The following is a 19,525-nucleotide window of genomic DNA, read 5'->3' as shown; positions in this document are numbered from 1 at the left end:
GGTAAACTGTGGCTGTGGATTTCAGATATTTGGCTTCTTGGCGACAGCAGCCTATGCAGCGAGCACGTTCCTGGCTGTGCAGAAATGGAGAGTCAGCGTCCGCCAGCAGAGCGCCAATGACTATATCCGAGCTCGCACCGAGTCGAGAGATGTGGACAGCCGCCCTGAGATCCAGCGCTTGGACACATGAGAACGTCTGGAGTCCTCCCACTGCCCTCGTGCCCGTCCTTCTAATCAAGTTTTCTTTCTCTTAGCACATCAGATTTTTGTGTGAACCAGCTGAATTTTGTCCTGTTTGGTAAACATTCCCTTTGGGGAAGGTTGCCTAGAGTGACCCAGTGACTGATCTGTGGTGGGCTGAAGAGGCCCAGGTCCTCCGGCATTGGGTGCCCGTGGGAGCAGCCGACTTTATTGACTGCTCTAGGTCTTAACTGTCTGTCTCAGAACACACTGTCTCCCTGACTCTGAGCCACCCTGTCACGTGTATTTGTGGTGAGTCAAAACCTTATTGAATGGCATTGAGAAGGGGAGTATATGTCACAAGACAGAAGCACAGGGGTGGGACAGCCAGTGAGGTACATGGACAGTGAGCTGGGGTGTGTGCTGAGTCTCTTAGATCCACCCTTCTGAGCATCCAGGGGCCAGCATGGCCTGAGTGGGACTCTGAGGGAGTTGACGAATGGATATGCTCCTGTAACTTCCTTGCCAGGCTTGTGTGTTACAGGGATAGGAAAAGCTAGTGTCCTATGGGGACAGCTCTATGGGATTGACTCCCAGAACAGTGACCATTTGTCTCCTGCCCTGCTGAGAAATCACTTGATTCTTCCTCATGTGAATCACCTTCCTGTGGTCCAAACTCACTCCGGGCTAGGGGACCCTCACGTTTGCTGGGGTCCTGCCACCTTACACATTGCAGTTTCCACACTTTTACATTCCCGGGTGAAAGCTGCAGAAGAGACAGTCCTCCCGTTAGCCCAGGCACTTTGTCCATTTGCTGGCCTCATGGATCACATGTGTGTTACACAGTGGCACACTTAAACTCACACTTCTATTGTATGGACACGTCTGATTTTCTGAATATCCGAGACAAGCTCTAAAGTGATTCAAAGTTTTTCTAGGATTCGAAAATACTTGAATCTGCACCAGGACGCATCCTTCCATGGATGTTCCACGAGGCACTGCTGTCATTCTGGACACCTGAGTGTCTTCACTATGATCAAAGTCCTGGAATGTGTTAGGAATCCTAGTTACATATGACTTTTGGATTGGTTCTTAATAAATTGAAAATTATTTTTGTGGTGAATGAGTTAAACAGGCCCCTATGATACTGTAATTTTGTTGTTAGAGACTATATCTTTTTTGGAAAATTGTTTTAACATGTCAGGTTCTCACTCTGAACTGTTGATGTTTACAGATCTTGAAGCTCTAAGACTTTGTGGATAGCCTCACCAAGGAAAAGATGTGGCTGGCGGGAGGATAGTGCGGTGGTAGAGAACTCCCACTATCTCCTAAGGACTGTTCACAGCCTTTGGTTGTGGTGTCCTTTGGAGTTCATAACCCAGAAGTGGGTGGCAGGGCTTCGGAGGAGAGTCTGAGGAGGTGCTCCCTGTGCACCACGGCTCTGCATCATTCAGGGAAGAGCAGTGTTGTAAGGTTGAATAGCAAAGAGTGGCTATTGTCAAACACCACAGCAGGGCTCAGGAGTCCACAGGAAATAGGGTCTGCCTGTATCTAATTGGGGGCACGGTGGGGGAGTACTAGGGACTGGCTACCTAAACCCAATATCCAGTGTAATCCAGTTCTGCTGCAGTTCCAGATTGGCAGTCGCCCAGGTCCCATGTTGAGAGGATGACCCAGCAAGTCTGGTGTGCCTCCACTCCCTGCTTCCCTTCTCCTCCAGAGGGCAGCCTGGGTCTGGCCCTTGCCCAGCTCCTGATGGAGGAGAGCCTTCTGTTGCTGGACGTGTTGAGTCAGTCGGTCAGTGCGCACTGTGCTTTACCAACCTTGAACCTGTTGAGTGTTGTGTTGTGGGGGAGTGGATGACATCTTGATTTTTATCTGTTAGTTGTACATGGTCATTTTGCATTTGTTGAGTATGTCTATGTAATCAAAACCAGGCTTCTCTGCCTCAGAGAATTCCCTTTAAAATAGGGTTGCAAAGACTCGTCTGTGTCAGGATCCCACTTGGAAGTAACACTCTGAGTCTTCTCGTGTCATTGGGCCTCAGGAAAAAGCCACCTTTGAAGTGAGGCAGAAGAAAGAAGCATTCAGATGGGGTGTCTGCTCATTTTCCCAAGTCCCTTCAATAAACCCGTTTCATCCTGTGATGAAAGGAGGCCTTCTGAGGAAGTGTTGTCGGCTGAAAGAAATGATCCTGAGACCCATTGACACCATGAATACCAATAAATGATAAAATGTGGTGGTGTCTTAGGGCCTAAGAGACTTGAGAGCAATTTGCATCTTAGTGACAGAATCATTGTAATATTTATATTCTGGTAAACTATTTAATATCCTTTGTGCTGTGAAGCTTCCCCATGGCTTTTGTGTATGTATTTCCTTGTACTATTTAACTGGCTCCCATAGAGCCAGAAGTGGCATGTATACGTTCTAGTAGTGTGATGCACAGACTTCCTTGCCTTCACAGCCATCGTGGTGAGGAAAAGCCATGAAGGGACTATGGCTGTCTACAACAGTGAATGCAAAGACGCCTGTAGTTTTCCTATTGTGCCTCTGACAACAGAAGGTAATACAGATTTGAGGTTTTTAAAATAACCTCTGTAAATTGAAAAAGGCATATTTTTGTGTTAAGTCTACTGTGGACCAATGCCGCTTAGGTTTGGAGTCAACCTTATTGGTCTCCATTTCCTGATGGGATGGAATTCACTTTCTCAGTTGGAGAAATGCAGTTGTCGGGAACATCTGGTGCGTTCATGGAGACGTGGGGTTGAAGCCCTCTGACATTTGGTAGTTTTGATGGATATTAACTCATCTTCAGAGAAAGTATATTTGGCACTGTTATGTCGACTAGGTGACAGCCACCATTCTTCTCCTCCATCTTCCCTGCCAAAGGCTCAGAGGGCAAGACTGCAGTCAAGAAAACCTAAAGATACACATTGGCTCCAGAAAGGGCAAATACAGTGAGGTAGCAAGTTCTTTTCAGAGAAGTTCTGTTTAAAGTAGATAGCCATGCACTGCAGATTGCTTTTGTCTACAGAAAAAGCAAGAATGCAGTAAGCTGCCCAGATCTTTCTTAGCAATATGCTAAAACACCAGTGTGGGCAGAGTCTGGGCATAGCAGAGCCAGCAAGAGTGAGCTACTCACTGAGCACCCTAGGGTCCTTCTGTACACCCTTGGCAGGAAGACTTAGGGCAGGCCTCATATGCCTTGTCTTCTCGTATGCCTGTGCTAGATGCTTCTGGAGACAATTTTATGACTCAGTTGAAGACATTTCTTTTTCTTTTTTTTTTTTTTCAAGTTTCTTTTATCTTTGAAGTTTTTCTATTGGTTCAGGCAGTCTTTAGAAGAAATGAAGGTCTAACTCTTGTCCCTGCATGGATGTGAATTCTTGCTGTGAATGAGTCTTGGCTAGCCCTCTGTATGACACAAACTCACCTTTTCTTGTGGATTTGCATGCACTATTTGGAGGAAATCTCTTGCCTATCTAAGAGGTGGCCTGAGGACTCTGCCCTGCCCATGTCAGAGTCCCTGTGGGTCAGTCTTGGGAGCATGGAGACTTGTGTCCAACCTAGTAGTTATGTAGGTGGTTCCTACTCTGTCATCTGTGTTCAAAACACACAAAAGTTCCATGGTTAGTATGCTCCTGCCTAACTGCCTTTTCCGAACATGTCATCTACATAGCAATAGTGACATGAAACAGGTAACAGTGGGGGTTGGGGGGCATACACTTTCTATGTAGAGAGTTGTTGACTGATTCTCATGAGCTGAAAACAGAAATTGCTGCTTCTAGTGTGTGAAGTTTCCAGGTACCTTTTAGCTCTTCATAAAGTTGCAGAGTCTGAGGGTCCTCTTGCTGTCTGGTTTTATCAGCACCAGCCCCAAAGCGGGGCCAGCTAGTCAGAGAGTCTGTTTAGTGGACACATGAAGTTTGCATGACAGAGGCCTGGGGGTGGAGGGGGCTTCAGCGGCAGCAGTGGGGTGACACGGATAGTACTTGATATGTTCATAACCTCTGCTGCCCTGGAACATGTCCGTAACCTCCCCACTTCAGAAGAGTGAGGTCTTTTGTGTTCCTGAATGGACTTGAGGGCAAGGGCTGCATGTGGAGACCATCATCCTTCAGTGCCAGCATCTAGTCTGGGTCTGAGCAGGTAACAGATCTGCTTAGGTGCATGCCAGGCAGGATGCAGACATAACAGACCCCTTCCCTGGGCTTTGTTAGCTTTCCTGACTACTTAAAATCTATTTTCTCTCTTCTCGGCAGACATATCTTTAAAATAATCAGTTCTGTCTGGTTGAGAAAGTAATTTGGAGTGTCTGACCTATCAATGTTTAGGTAGACACCGTCTCTGAAAGAAAATAGCATCAGTGTTAGGTCTAGAATTTTCTTCTAAAAGGGAATGTTCTATTGGATTGCAGGCTAGTCAGTACAGCACTGAGTATACGTTCTCAGGCGTTGGGACTCCCCCCCCCCCTTTCTAGTTTTCTCCTCAGAGTAGAGGGGTGAAGGGGGCGTGAGCCCATTGAGCTCAGAGCACCAGCCACTGCGCAGAGTCAGATTTACATCATGGGTTCTTGAACAGTGTATTTGTCTTACTAGTTTACTTCGTCTCCCTCTTTATTCTGATACTTTACTTCAGGTGAGCCTTTGGTTAGGGATTAGAATCACTTGGACTGTGGCGGGCTAGCAGAATGGTTTGGCTATGATTATGGTAAGAACCTGTCTGGAGCCACGTCTGGAGTGAGAGATTTGTTTTCTTTCATAATTGTGTCTGATACCCCAGCAGGAAGTACCTGGCCCCTCCTTTTTAATCAGAATAGCTACTCAAGGAATCTGCCTGGAGAAAGGACAGTGAAGGAAGACGTGTGGCCATTCCAGCCCAAGGCAGGACCAGGCCTGCTGGGCGCTGCCTTCTTCCACTAACCTGGCTTTGCAAGTTACAAGACCCTGCCCCGTTTCCATGTACTGAAGAGTACAGCGATTCAGGGCTTAAAGAATTGGCTAGGTCAAGGGGTAGAGAGGGCGAGAGCAAGGCGTGTTGTAACCCAGGCCCACCTGTTCCAACTCTTTCATTACTTGTTTATGAAAACAATAGTTTTCATTCGTGTATAACTTGTTTAAAACCTAATTCAAATAATGACATTGACCCATTTGCCTAAAATCATTGCTTCTTGAAAACAGTTTTGACATGGTTCCATGTGGAAGAATGCTAGAGAGCGACGCTGTGTGTGTGTGCGCGCTCAGTTATAGGAGTGAGTCGCGCTGTCTGTGTGTGCTCAGTCTGTAGGAGCTTAGGAACCCATGGGAGAAGCGCTAAGCTATTTATTTGTTCTTTTTTTCTTTCTAGGTAGGCGGTTCTGTCTGTATATTTTGACAAATAACCACTTCACCTTTGGTGCCTTCCATGTGTCACATAAGCACTCTTGTCAATCATGGGATTGGGGCGGGGATGTACATGGAGTTAAAACAGATAACACTATTTTTGTAGCATGACTGTGTCCTTTCATATTGCTTCCCACCCTATCAGTCCTGACATTTGGGCCATTTCCTCTTAAACTTCCTATGTGTTTTTCAAAACGACCCCCTCCAGCAAGTCCTGTCCCTTGCACTGTGTTCCTCCCACACTGCACTTCTGCTGGTTAGTCTGAGAGTCAGGATAATTCTAAAAAACAGTCCCGCTCTTTTAAATGTTTGACACTGTTTGACTGTTTGTTAGGCTGGAAGAACTGTTGCTCACCAACAGTGAGAAGAAAGTGGTCTCACTTTTCACAAGTTTCAACCCTGCGCCACCTTCCTGCTTGCTGGGTCTGGTGAGAGCTTGCATTTGGCTCCTGCCCTCCCATCCTAGCCAGTCAGTCCCATGCTGTTGTCTGGCCTGTGTCCTAGCAGCACCTCAGCCTTGCTCTGGGATTCCTCCCACTTGGATTTAGGTAGCATTGTGGATGCTGCTGGTGGGTTTCTGGGTAGCCTGAACGCAGTAGGTCCTGTGCTGTGGAGGGCTGGGGGAAGCCAGGGTACAGGGTAACAGCCATCCATTCTGTTTTCCTGACCCTGTACCTTGGAGTTGTCTGGTCAGGAAGCAGTCACTGAGCCATTGTTGAGTAAAGGTACGGTTCCTCTGAGACATGAACTTCTTTGAAGAGTCAAAACATGTAATTCTGTGACAACAGAAGTCATCATGTGGCCAAAAGACAGCTCTGCCAGGATCGGCCACTGCTACTCCATTTAACTAGTAGGAGACAATGTTAACAGTGACCACATTTTGTTTCTTGAGTTGGGTTTTCTTTGAGGCAGGGTCTGGCTTGGTAGTCCTGTCTGACCTCTAACTTAGAACAATCCCCCTGTTTCTTCCCCTAAATGCTGGGATGGTACACCCATGGACCACCGTGCCCAGCTGAAGTTTGGCATGGGAATTCCAAATGTGAAGGCCATTCAAAAATGTTTAATTTGTGTTGTTTGCAGTACTAAGCTTTCCATCCTGGCCCATCTGACATTGCTGCCATGGATGGGCCTCCCCTGACTCCCAGGTTTGATCCCGTGCACTTCAAATGATGGGGGAGCCATGGCATTCGCTCCCGTTGATTTGCCCAGCAGCAGGCAAAGCCTCACACTGCCCTCAGCGTCCCCACTTTCCTTTGAAGGACCAATTTTTCATGGTACTTGTCTTGATTGTTTTCATATTGTTCAAATCTGTATTTTTGTATGTAGAGGGAAATAATTTTCTCAGTACTAATCACTAATGAATACTGTATTGTCATGAAGGAGTTCTTGTTTAATAAATGGACATAGACAAATGCTTCAGTCTCTTCTTTCTCTCCCAAAGGCTTTGGGTCCCGCGTTTGCCACAAGCTTATCCCATGGAGGTGAGATGGAGCACTGTCAACAGGCTGCGAGCAGACTGTAGAAGGACCAGCCTGCCAGGCTGTGGGACATTGCACAGCCTCTCTGACTCTGTATATCTGACTGCCCATAGCGTGCTTTCAGTGTGTGTTCAGTGACAGTGACCAGAATGTTTTCCTGTTTCCCGTGTGTGGGCCAGAATGCCGACTAGGTTCTCACAGCCGCTGCTCTGAGGTCCCTTGCTCAACTAGTTTCTAAACCATGAAGCCCCACTTTTTGGCTGCCACAGGACACCATCCTAACTAGAGTGTATGCTAACCCTTTAGTGCCTCGACTGCAGGATTGAGTAAAGTCACCGGCAGTGGTCACATGCTACCCTGATGCCCAGCAGAGTAAGTATTGTCTTGCTGCTGATGCCAGAGCTGCCAGGACTCGCTGTGCCTGCTTGTATGGAAACAGGCAGTTAGTGCCCAGTGTGTCTGCAGGCAGTGGGTGAGTTCTGAGTCAGGTGCACTACAAGCATGTAGTGAATTTGTTTTAATCCATTTTTTTTGTTGTTGTTGTTTTGGTTTTTTTTTTTGTTTGTTTTGTTTTTTGTTTTTTAGGGAGGGGATTCACATGCAAGACAAGAAGGTTACAAATGCCCAAGACATGGGCCCAGAACTCTGGCTCATTCATGGGGCCTCTTAGGTTACAGAAAAGGCCATTTGTTACATTGTTTTTGTATAAAAAAAGAATATAAAAAAGTTAGAAAACACCATCAAAGACACATACACAGTATCAGCCCCCAAGTGAATACAGAGAAGGTCCGTGTCACCAGTGGTCCTGCCCAGGTGTCCAGAGGAAGCACTTAGCCTTTAAGGATCCCCAGGAGGTGAGTACTTGGCTGGGCCCGCCCAGCCACTTGTGACTTGGTCACTGCCACTATACTGGTTGGCTCCCTGTCTGTGGGCCCTGGTAAACAGATCTTTGGGTTCCTTTCTGAAAAGGTCTCAGACCCCTAATGGAAGACTTGGCTAGCTAGTTCTCTCCCTGTTTCACAGTGAGGAGGGAAACTTCTTGAACAAAAGATTCCTGAAAGTCATCTCAACGAAGTGCAGGGGTGAACAGGAGAGCTCGGTGCAGGCTCGGGCAGGTGGCCCAGCCTGCGGTGGTTTGTCTGTCCCTGTTAGTAAAAGGAAATCCCAGCCCACCCCATGCTGCCACATGAACTGCAGTGATTGGCTCGGTTTGATGTGTGCTTCTGTGGGGCAGTGGTTAAAGTGACTCAAGGACAGAAAGAGGAGAAGGAAGGACAGTCAATGTGCCCTACCGTGCTAGCTCAGCAGTGCCAAGCCAACACAGCCAATTTTGTTGTGAGGCCTCAGGAGTGTAATCTCGAGAGACCAGCTCCTCGGTCTGCTCTCCCATGGACATTCCCTGCCATGCTCCTGTAGCCTGTAGCTCCTGTAGCCTCGTCAGGACAGCATGGGTGAGAGGGCTGAGTGGCTCCAGTTGTCAAGCACGGACAGGCCTTCAGTCAGAGTCTGAGTCAGAGTTGGAGTTCTGTTCTGAAAGGAAAGCAGAGGGTGCTGACACCAGTCCCTGGGCTGTGGAGTAGGCATGGGGGTGGGGGACACCACCAGACACCCAGCAGGAGACCTGGGCCTGGCCTCTCCTGTCTTAGTGGTAGGCCGGGCCTTAGGGCACAGGTGGGGTAGGGTAGGCACTTCTACTTAGCCAAAAGCCCAGATGCTTCCTTCCCAGGTGGTCCAGGCATGCCCCAGACATCCCCTCTCCCCTGAGGATGTCAGAGTAATACACCTGTACCCCCCTTTTCACTCTCATTCTGTAGGACAAGACAAAGACAATAATTCTTATCCCTGAACTAAAATACACGGAACCATGGGGCAAGCCTTTTTTTTTTTTTTTTTTTTTTTTTTTTTTTTTTTTTTTTTTTTTTTTTTAAGCTACTTCATGGGTTTAGCTGTCAGGCCCCATGAATGAGCCAGAGTTCTGGGCCCATGTCTTGTTTATAGATTATTCTGGAACCCTCTGCCTCATAAGGCAAAGCACTGTACTCTAGTGCCTGTCCCTAGTATTAGCGGCTGTTTTCTGATCCTTGCCATGTCCCTTCCCAAGCCCTGGTTCTCCCCCCTCATACATTAGCCAGAGAGGTACAAGTAGGACAGGCTTGCTATAGGCCGAGGATACTTTTATTGCAAAACAACTATTTTACATCAAAACCACACGATCTTCAAAATGTATGTTCATGGACATGTATGCTCTGATCCCTGAACCAGCCGATCAGTGTTTGCTACAAGTTCCAAAGGCTTGAAGACTGACAGCATCCAGGAGCATTTAACTGACAGACCAGACATGAGTTTGGAATGGTATTCATTTTTTAGCACTGAGACAGTGTCTGGGACTCCCAATGGGAAGTTGGTGACCCCTAAATCTCACCAATTAGGCCCTACGTCAGACATTTAGTACTTAATGGAAAAGCTCCTGTGGCCCAGACCCACCCTGAGCAACTTCTGTCTGGCCATAGCACTGCTGACTTGCTCCAGAGACACAGCTGGCTCAGGTGCACACACTTTGGAAAAAAAGATCCAATCAAGTCAGGTAAGGGTTGCCGTGAGTTTGTGACCAGCCTGGGCTGCAAAGTGAGTTCTAGGCCAGTTTAAGCTATACAGGTTGAAGTCTCTTTTCAAAAACAAACTCAGCCCAAGCAAAATCCAGGCCAGACTGTGCCCGTGTTTGCCTGGGTGCTGTGAGCTTCCAGGTAAGAAAGAAGCTGGCTCTGGTAGGTTGGTCTCAGATGAATTGATGTCTCGACTAGCTGCCCTGGGGGCATATTAGGGAGCCTCCAGAGGTGCAGGTATGCACCCACTTTCCCCTCCTGTTAGACCCTAGAAGACTAACCTTGACAATGAAGAGGTATAACAGGTAATCTGTAAAACTTCAGCCTCAAACAAACCACCTGTCCCCAAGGAAGGGTAGACCCCTATAGCTATCCTGAAAGTGGTCAGCTCGGTTCTTTATCAGAAGCCACAGATTGGCCACTCACCTTCTGTCCTATTGGTTGTGGGCTCATTCCCAGAGTCTCCTTGCTTGAGGAATTTGGCCACTTCATTAAAGATCAGGTAGAAGTCAATTGCGAACACAATTGTGGCAAAAAAGCCAAAAACCTGTGGGATACATTGCATGGCATATGGCAGGGGACACAGACAGGATGGCTAGAAACATTGCAAGGACCTCTGGGTTCACAGACCAGGAGCCTGGGCATAAGCAAACAGCACTGAGAAATGTCCCAACCAGGACAGATGGGCAGGCACAGCCCTTGTGTTATGGCAAATAAGAGTAAAGGGTTGTGGACCTGGTAGACCCCAGCCTCCCAACTGAGGGCAGAGTAAATCTCTAATTAGCAGACTGGAACGGCAGAGACCCACACAGGGACCCAGGGCCTAGGCAGGGGCAGGATGTGCCCAGTTTCCACTGTGAAAGTAGGTGCCAAGGGGGATGATCTGGAGCGTCGGGAGGGATGCTGTTGGGTACCGCCAGAGGGGGGTAGGGCAGCCACTCACTCCAGCTGCTTTGTAAGCCCCATCTGAGTATTTGGCGACAGCAGTGATGGAGATGACGAAGTAGATGAGGGCAGCGGTGACACAGCGCAGGAAGTCCTGTGGAGAGAGGGGCATGTCCATACTGTTCTGACCTCACACAGTGGGGCACAGCATAGGCACCCAACACCCCCAGCCCCAGCACCCATGGAGTCCCTGTCCTGGCCCTGAATCTATTCCTCATGTGCCTCTTGTCCTGAAGGTCTCCAGCTTACACTGCCCTGTCCCTGGCCCAGCTGTATTTTCTCTGCAAATAGCAAATGGATACAGGGCCAGGCTACAGCTTGCTCTGCAGAAACGGGGAGTGGAGAACATCTAGTTCCCCAAGAGTCTGGGCTTTGCCACAGTGAGATCCATTTATGATCACAGTCTCTGCTTGCTCCCTAAGGTGAGGCTGCAGCATGGGTAGCTATCACCAGCTGTTTCCAGGGACACTGGAGATTAAAGTCTAGAGAGCAGGGTTCAAGCCAAAGTCCTTGGTACCTTTTCTCAGTGATGCATTTTAACCCGTTAAAGGGCACTCTCTCAGGACTTCTAGGTCTTCGGGTGGTCACACAAAGCCAGGTGCCAGATGACTAGACTCTAGGAAGTCCCAAGTCCTCAGTTACCCTAGCCTGCTGGAAATGGCTTGGATGCCTGTGGCTGAGGCACATTCCTCCTCCAAGGTCAGAGCAACAGCTCCCCCTGGTGGTCGGGAGTCATCCTTAGGTGCCCAGCTTCATGGACCAGCTCAGGACCTCCCACCACCCATCATGTCCATGGTTGTAGGGGTGGAGATGTGTGAGGGTCCTGGATTATCTGGAGCTTTCAAGCTGCTCACCATTGCTGGTGACAGTAGGGTTGAAATGTGGACCCCCCAGATTCTTCAGGTGACAGCCAACCCTTTCCTCTTGGGTCCCCTGATCCTTACCATCATGGGCCAGCACAAGCCCTGCCACTTGTCATTCAGCTGCATGGCATCCGCAAAGAGGAAGTAAACAGCTAACAGAAACTCCAGCAGGGGCACTGTGAGGAAGGCGGATGCGGAGGACACCACATAGCAGATGAAGGTGATGAATGAAAGACCCTGCGAGAGAGCAAGGAGACTCAAACCCTCTTACCATCCCCAGTCCAGGACCTTGAGTCCTACACCTTGCTGAATCCCTGCTAGGACCCCATCTTGAAGCCCCAGCCTCCCTAGCAGGCCGCTTGTGGAGCTCTTTTGGCTCCATGACAGAACATAGCTTAGCTGTGTCCACAAGGGGGCGAGCCAGAGCTAAAATGTACTTCTTTCAAACCGGCACACCGAACACCTAACTATGAAAACCCAACTTCGTTAATGATGATGTGCATGCAGAAGTGGTTGAAGTTAAAATGAACTGACATCTGCAGTTGAGTTTGAATGGTTGAAAGCGCAGGGGAGGGGGATGAAAACGGGTGATAGGGCGGGCCGAGCACCGTTAGCCGCTGTACAATTCAGGTGGGGGTGGGGGGGGGGATGCAGGGGTGTTGATAGAAAACTTGTGCCACTCCTGCATCTGCACATCTTCATTAAAACAACTACAGCTATGCATGAGGCTGGGGGTGCAGCTCGGCTGGTAGAGTACTTGTCTAGTGCACACGAAGCTCTGGGTTCGGTCCCAAGCACTGTATAAACCAGGCATGGTGGTGCAAGCCTGTAATCTTAGCACTTGGGTGGGAAAGCAGAAAGATCAGAGGTTCAGAGTCATCCTCGGCTTTATATCTAAGGTCTTAGGCAGCCTGGGCTACATGAGCCTCAATCTCAACAAAATCATAACTCTTGGAGAGAGTACTGACACCGGGTACCTACCATTCATAGTCTATATGAAAGGTGGGGCTAGCTAAACCATATTGACCGGAAGCCTGGTCCACAAAGCTGTAGGTGTGGAGGATGCTAAGGCTGCTGGTTAGTACGGCGGGCTTTGTGCATGGCAGGGGAACAAGCTGAAGAAGACAGGTCAGTGGCTTTTCAAGCCCAATCCTTGCTAAGGTTTCTGGACTTCTTGGCTTCTGAACACCACGTGTGTGTGCCACTCACAGCCTATCTTTAAAAGAAGCAGACTTAGTGTTACCCAGCTAGTAAGAGGGCATTGGTATCTGTACTTAGGGCATTAGAGGCCTTCATCCCGCTCCATCTATCACTATGGATGGCTCCCCTATACCCAGTGAGCTTACCCGGTACCCTTCATATTTTCCTAGGCCTGGATTTCTGGCACCCTGCTAGGGCAAGGACATCTTGTGAGTTCTGGGTGGCACTCACTTCTTTTCCATGAAGGGGTACTGGGTAGGTAGGACTGAAGCCAGTGGCCAGTGGATTCAAAGACCCTTCCAAACGCCCCAAGAGGCTTCCAGAAATCTTTTTTTTTTTTTTTCCCCAGAAATCTTAAATGGCCAGAGAATGGGCTCTGGGTCCGCTTTGTACTTCACTTAGGAACAAAGTATTAGGTTCTACCGGTGACCTCGGGGTGGATGACTCCTTCATATGTCCTGGGGTACGAGAGGCCCTAGGGCAGAGCCAACCCCCCGCACCTCCCCACCCCCCACATCTACCCTCAAGGCCACTCGATGAATCGATGAATCGCCTGTTAAGTTTCCTGGCAGTTAAAGACACTCTCTTCTACCCCCAACTCCAAGTGGGAACAGGTCGGATACTAAGTTGCTGGGGGTCTAAGCAACAAGTGGCTGTCACCATGGGCTGTTTCCTCCTTCCATCGTCCCTCCCCCCACCCCTCTCCCCATCTCCATAGGCTCCATGCCAGTTCCCGCCCCACACGTGATGATGCCGGAGTGTTGGGAGGACAAAGGAGACCTTCCTATCCGGGTGGGGACAAGCAGTGAGGAGGAAGGAGTACAGCGCCGGAGGGAGGAAGGGCATGGAGTCACCCCGCTGGCTCGCCACCCTGAGACAGTGGTCTGCCTGCATCTTCACTACGTGGCCCCGGCCTCACCCACTCCCCGGGGGCTCATCCCACTCCGCAGGGTCTTCGCCCCACAGGCAGCTAGGTCTCACCCGAGGAGGTGGGAGGGTGTGCAGAGAGGGCAAGGCCAGAAAGAGCCAAGCGAGCGCAGCAGTCCCGGGGGGCCCAGAGAGGGCGGCGGCGCTCGAGGTCGCACAGCAGCAGAGCTGCGGTTCTAGCGGGGGCCTCTGGACCCTTTCGAGGGCCTCGCAGGCTGGAGAAGCCGGGAAGACCATGGCTCTGGCCAGATTCTGACTCGAGCTCTGCTACAGAGAAGTTGTAGCAAGCTTGGGGGCGGTGGCCCAAATTCACGCGACTCTCCTGGGTTGGAGGTGCAGGGCCTGGGGCTGGGGCGCGGGGACGGGGCTTCCTTCACGCACCCGGGGAACACGCGCACTCACCGACTCGGCCAGCAGGAGGCGGCCTTTGAGAGAGCAGAGGAAGGCGCGCGCGGGCAACAGGGCTCGGAGCCCCGGCACTGTCCTGCCACTTCGGGAGCCATGCGCGGACTCCGGATCGGGCTCAGTCTCTGCGTCCGGGGGCCACATAGCGGCGCTCTATGGTCGAGCCTCGGCCTCAGTGCCTCACCCACCGCTCTGGAGGGAAGCGGAAACCCGCTGTGCGGAAGAAGAAAAAGTGGAGTTTAGACTAGGCCGGGGACTCATCCTCCGCTGCCCCGCCCCCCACCTCCCTCATCCCCACCCACAACTGCCCCTCGAACCCTGCCCCGCCCATCCTCCCTCCGTCCAGTCTCTACGCAGCCCCTGTGTTCTGGGGACGCTGCCCTACCCATCCATCCTGTGGATCCTCCCCATCTCCGCCTCCCCCACTGCCCCTCTGACTTAGTCCTGCCCATATCCTGCCCCATCCTTCTAACCACTGCTCCTTGCCCCTCAGACCTAGTCCAGTCTGTCTTTCTCCGTCTTCTCTATTTCCACTTACGTCCTCTGCCCCTTCGCTAGCCCTAGGATCCTCCCCTGTCCCTTGTCCTTCCATTCTCAGTTCCCCCTCGGTCCTGTCCCGCCTACCAACCCCGTGCGCACCCTGTCCTGTCCCTCCGACCCTGCTCTGGTCACTTCCCCACCCATGGATCTTTGCACCACACTGCCCCTCCGACCATCCTTGGCTCTCTATCCTCCGGTCACTTCTCATTCTCCACCCCTCCCCGCCACTGCTTCTCCCCCAACCGCATCCCCGTCCTTCTTTCTGCCCAGTCTCTCACAACCTCCTTTACCTGCCCCGCCTATCTTCTCCCCCATTCTCCCACCCCTCCCCGTGCTGCCTTCTAGGGCCTACCTCCCCACCTCCCCCACTCACTATTTCCGCTCCGTCCCACCCCCTCGGATTCTGTACCCAGGTCTTCCCAGTCCCCTCGGACCCCAGCTGCGCGGTTTGCTCCGTGTGGCCTGCTGGCCTGGAGTCTTTTGTCGTTTGTCTCCTTACCCCGTCCTGGCTGACACAGACCCACTTATTATCTGCCCTGAGCGCTCCGGAACGCCGACCACCTGTCCCTGTTCAGCGTTTCTGCTCTTTAAACTCGAAATAACTTTCTGCCCCTAGGCACTTTCTGAACCTAGACAACTCCAGGACAGGGACCCCCACCCAGTCCTCTTCAGGCTTGGCGCTAACCAGGCGAGATCAGTTCCTGCAGAGTGCTTTCCCTCTCTTGGCTCCTCTCAGAATTTTCCTACTTCCCAGGCCACCCTCCCGCTAGTCCTTGGCTTGCCCATCTTCCTTTTCTGTTTTACAGACCACACTCCTGTCAGGCCTCAGCTAGCCCGTCCTTTTTCCTGCCCTCTTTTGTTAGCTGCCCCAGGCTTGGATACTTTCCGTGCCGGACTAACCAGAGGTCTGGAATGGCCCTTGTTCTCCCCCACCGCTAGCCCATCAGGGATGATCTCTTCCTACCACTAAGTCTGCACTCCTAATTGTGAGGCTCTTTAAGGGGCCGCTGCTTCCTTCCTTGTCAGCCAGATAAGCTTAAATCACTAGTCATGCTCCCTCCCACTGCGCCCTCAGGAAAACTGATGCTTCCTTTTGCCACGGGGACTTTGTACATCTGTCTCTTCTAACCGCATCTCTGTCTCTGTCTCTCTGTCTCTCTCTCTCTCTCTCTCTCTCTCTCTCTCTCTCTCTCTCTCTCTCTCTCTCTCTCTCTCTCTCTCTCTCTCTCTCTCTCTCTGTGTGTGTGTGTGCCTGCGTACACATTCTCTTGTGTCTGGGTGCTGATAGAGACCAGGGGTGACTGTAGCTGTCTTTGGCTACTTTGGGTTCTTCTTACTTCCACCCTTTTCCATACCTCTCCCTCTACACTTTGAAGCCCCTAACACTAAATTAAAATCCGAAAAATGGATAGACAGGAAAGGAGAAAGGAAAGGAAAGAGATCTCTGAATAAAGTCAGGGGTTGGCAAGGGTGACATTATTATTAGACCATCCTGCTGATTAAGGGCATCGAGTTCCTTGAGGCAAGTTTGAGCTTTGCTGTAAAGATAACTGATTTCTTCTTTGCCAGCAAATACATAACAAGCTGCAACCAACAACAACCAATCAACAACCTACCCTGCTTCTCGAGACCCTAGCATTTATACACCCTCAGAAAAGTCCCCAGGATTCCAAATGTCACACAATCCAATAAATTATCTGCAGCTGACAAGATCACACCCCACTAGAGCACAAGGCAAATCTTAGTCAGGTGCTATGGATAATCTGAAACACCCTCCCCCCCCCCCCCCCATATTTCACACTTGGGATTAAAACGAAAACATATACTTAGAATATTCCTGTGTTTTCTATAGAAAACAAAATTCCAGAATTCTCACGGATGACTTTCCATATTATTTCTTGAGACAATATCTCATTGAACTCGGCACACATGGGATTTCCACAAAACTTGCTTGGTCAATGAGGCCCAGATGTTCTGTCTCTGCCTTCCCAGAACTAGCATTGCCACTATATGGGATCGAACTCAGATACAACTGAGGTCCTCATTCAACAAGCATGTGATTGTATGAGCTGTCTTTCCAGCTTCCACTTCTGCCATCTTAACCTGATGAAGACTTTCTCTACTGATGGTAAGGCAGTGTGTTTTCTTTAGGGAAACGTTCCTTATATTCCTTTGTGCATTCAGAAGCGGTGCAAGAAACCCAGGATATGAAGAAACCCCAACAGTTTAGGGTAGGGGTCAGGCTGCACCAGGTTAGCCCTGGATAAGATGAGGTCTGGCATGGCCGGAGAGATGGCTCAGCTGTTAAGACCACTAGCTGCTCTTTCAAAGGTTCCCAGCACCCAGAGGGCAGCTCACCGCCATCTCAATTCCCAGGTCTCGGATGGGGGAGAGGTGTGAGAGGGGAAGTGATGGCACCCCTTCTGGCGTCTTTAGGTACTGCATGACACGCTACCATCATAACATATTTGAATATGTGCAGATAGAACATATTCAAATAAAAAATAAAAACAGGGCTGCAAAGATGGCTCAGTAGTTTAAAATTAGGTTACCAACCATCCCCGAAATTAACTAAATAAAAATGAAAAAGAGTCCTGGGACTTACTGGCTGGTTTAGAGGACAGCCAACTGGCATTAAGATGAAATTGGTTCTGTCTGGGGCAGGACTTAGGAGGATAAGATTCTTGTACACAGCCTTCACTCACGATACCCAAGGAAAACATGTGGGAGTTCTATATGCCTCACTTCTAATCTGTGTTGTTAAAAAGTGGCTGTAGGGCTGGAGAGATGGCTTAGTGGTTAAGAGCACTGTTGCTCTTCTAGAGGTCCTGAGTTCAATTCCCAGCAACAATATCACATGGTGACTCATGACCATCTGCAGTGGGATCCAATGTCCTCTTCTGGTGTGTCTGAAGACAGCTACCATGTGCTCATATTCATAAAATAAATCTTTTTTTTTTTAATGTGGCTGTAAATTGAAACTCAATAACACAGCAATGGACCAGAGATTCGAACACATAACTTACCAAAGGGGAATTTCAGATAAATTAACACATTGAAAAAGGGGTGGGATGCAGGCTGGAGGTGGGAGTTGGTTCTGCTGTTAGGAGTGATTGCTGTGTAATATTGAGGACTAGAATTCCAGATTCAGTACCCATGTAAAGCCCAGGCTTTTCTCCTCGTGTTTCTAAGTCCAGCTCCAAGGAGGGTGGAGACAAGATCATTAGGGCTTGTTGGCTTCCATCCTTGGGAAGAAACCAATATCCCTACATCCAGGGAGAGACTCTGCCTCAGAGAATAGGTGGACAGCAATAGAGAACAAAACTTGAAGCCCCCTTTTGGCCTCTACATGCAGAAGCACACATACCTTACACACATACATGTATCACATTCACACACACGTAGGTATGTGTGGTGATTTGAATATGTTTGGCCCATGGGAATTGGCATGATTAGGAGGTATGGCCTTGTAGGAGGAAATGTGTCACTGTGTGGGTGGTCCTGGAGGTCCCCTCCTCCGATGCTCAGGCTCTGCCCAGTGCAGAAGAGAGTCTCTTCCTGGCTGCGAAGATATAGAACTCTCAGCCCCTTCTTCAGCATCCTGTCTGCCTGTAGGCTGCTATGCTGCCTGTCATGATGATAATGGACTGAACCTCCGAACTGTAAGCCAGCCCCAATTAAATGTTTTCCTGTCTAAGAGTTGCCTTGGTCACAGTGTCCCTTCATAGCAGTGGAAACCCTAAGACAGTATGTGTGTGCACAAATAGAAAATAAGCTGAGATTTTTTGAGATTTTTTTTTAAGCCCTTAGCTTGTGACACATTTTGAAGACTATGAAGCCTTTAGAGGCTGGGCCCTGATTAGAAGAGAGTCACTAGAGGCTGATTTTCGAAGGTGGTAAATACCCCCTGGTTCTAACTGCTGTGCTCTCTGCTGCCACAGGCTCCTGCTGCCATGGCTTCTCCCCTATGATGGACTGAAATCTCCCTGAGACCAGGAGCCAAACAAACCTTCCCTCTTTTAGGTTGGTTTTGTCAAGTGCTGGGGGTAATACAAGAAGCAGGACCAAATATAAAGGCATGCAATGGGACAGCAATACATTTTAGCCTGCTAAAAATGGCTAGAAGGTGTGTGTGTGTGTGTGTGTGTGTGTGTGTGTGTGTGTGTGTGTGAATTCCCAAAAGAATTCTACTAACTGGGGAGGAAGTGTTCAAACATGTGAGCCTGTGGGGGTTAGCGTTCATGGTGGCGGAGGAGAGGTAGCAGGTAACAGGCAACAGGAGCTGCAGCTGAGAGTCCCTTGGAGATGGAATGAGTCTTTTGAAACCTCAAAAACCCACCTCTGTGGCACAAACATCCTTTCCAAGTAGATCTACTAACAGAGGACTCAGACATATGATCCCATGGGGGCCATTCTCATTTGAATGACATGGAAGTTTGCGGGTACGGCTAGACTGGCTATCCCCTGCATTGGCTATTCCTTCTCATCTTGCTGATGTCTGATTTACTATTAACTATATGCTAAGTTCTCTTCGTTGTTGATGGCCACTCAAGTGTTTCTGCAATTGCTCTTAGCTAACTTCTTGCTAACAAAGGTCTGCGGCTTGTTCCGAAATAGGTGGAGGCTTCCTTAGAAGCAAATCTCTACTTAATGTGTTAGAGGTAGCTGCATATAAATACGAATATGTGAAAAGACAATACATAGGACCTTACTCATGGTCCTCCAGGACTCTGGAGCAGAGATGCAGTTGCTGTGATGTCATTGGCCCAGAACCTGCCTCTCTTACCTACCCTGTTTGGTCATCTTACACCCAGTCTTAGGCTCTTTTAGTCATCCTCCCACATGCAGACTTTGCTGTCTCAGCTCTTACGTTTCCTTGGTACCTCAGCTTCCATTTTCACAGCCACACAGGTGAACAACCTGCAGTGGTCTTCTGAGGGGGACTTTGCCGTGAGAACTCCCGTATCAGCATGGTACATCCATCTTGTGTCTGGCTTCTTTTG

General features: G+C 49.6%; 2 protein-coding genes across 5 annotated transcripts in view; one reads left to right on the top strand and one right to left on the bottom strand.

Annotated features, from left to right (window-relative positions):
* Positions 1–6,975, top strand: part of Cmtm4 (CKLF like MARVEL transmembrane domain containing 4) — a 45,585-nt gene extending 38,610 nt beyond the window's left edge. The window contains exon 4 of the mRNA XM_034522282.2: positions 26–6,975. Coding sequence (XP_034378173.1) covers positions 26–190 — 165 coding nt within the window. The 3' untranslated portion in view covers positions 191–6,975. The remainder of the gene's footprint in view (positions 1–25) is intronic.
* A 566-nt stretch (positions 6,976–7,541) lies between these two features.
* Cmtm3 (CKLF like MARVEL transmembrane domain containing 3) lies at positions 7,542–15,544 on the bottom strand. 4 transcript variants are annotated; one of them, XM_034522283.2, is made up of 6 exons: positions 15,423–15,544; positions 13,980–14,195; positions 11,532–11,687; positions 10,586–10,681; positions 10,069–10,189; positions 7,542–8,569 (listed from the first exon to the last, which is right to left on the bottom strand). In XM_034522283.2, the coding sequence occupies exons 2-6, from the start codon at positions 14,124–14,126 to the stop codon at positions 8,535–8,537; spliced, it is 555 nt and encodes a 184-aa protein (XP_034378174.1). In that variant the 5' UTR covers positions 14,127–14,195; positions 15,423–15,544; the 3' UTR covers positions 7,542–8,534. The 4 variants fall into 4 exon arrangements, with proteins under 4 accessions (XP_034378174.1, XP_076771829.1, XP_076771827.1 ...); XM_076915714.1 differs by having other exon boundaries at positions 7,542–8,564; XM_076915712.1 differs by lacking the exon at positions 15,423–15,544 and adding an exon at positions 15,022–15,291.
* Between the last annotated feature and the right edge of the window lie 3,981 nt (positions 15,545–19,525).

Source organism: Arvicanthis niloticus, chromosome 18 (genome assembly GCF_011762505.2).
Source record: "Arvicanthis niloticus isolate mArvNil1 chromosome 18, mArvNil1.pat.X, whole genome shotgun sequence".
NCBI lineage: Eukaryota > Metazoa > Chordata > Mammalia > Rodentia > Muridae > Arvicanthis > Arvicanthis niloticus.
This window is presented reverse-complemented; position numbering and strand designations above follow the sequence as displayed.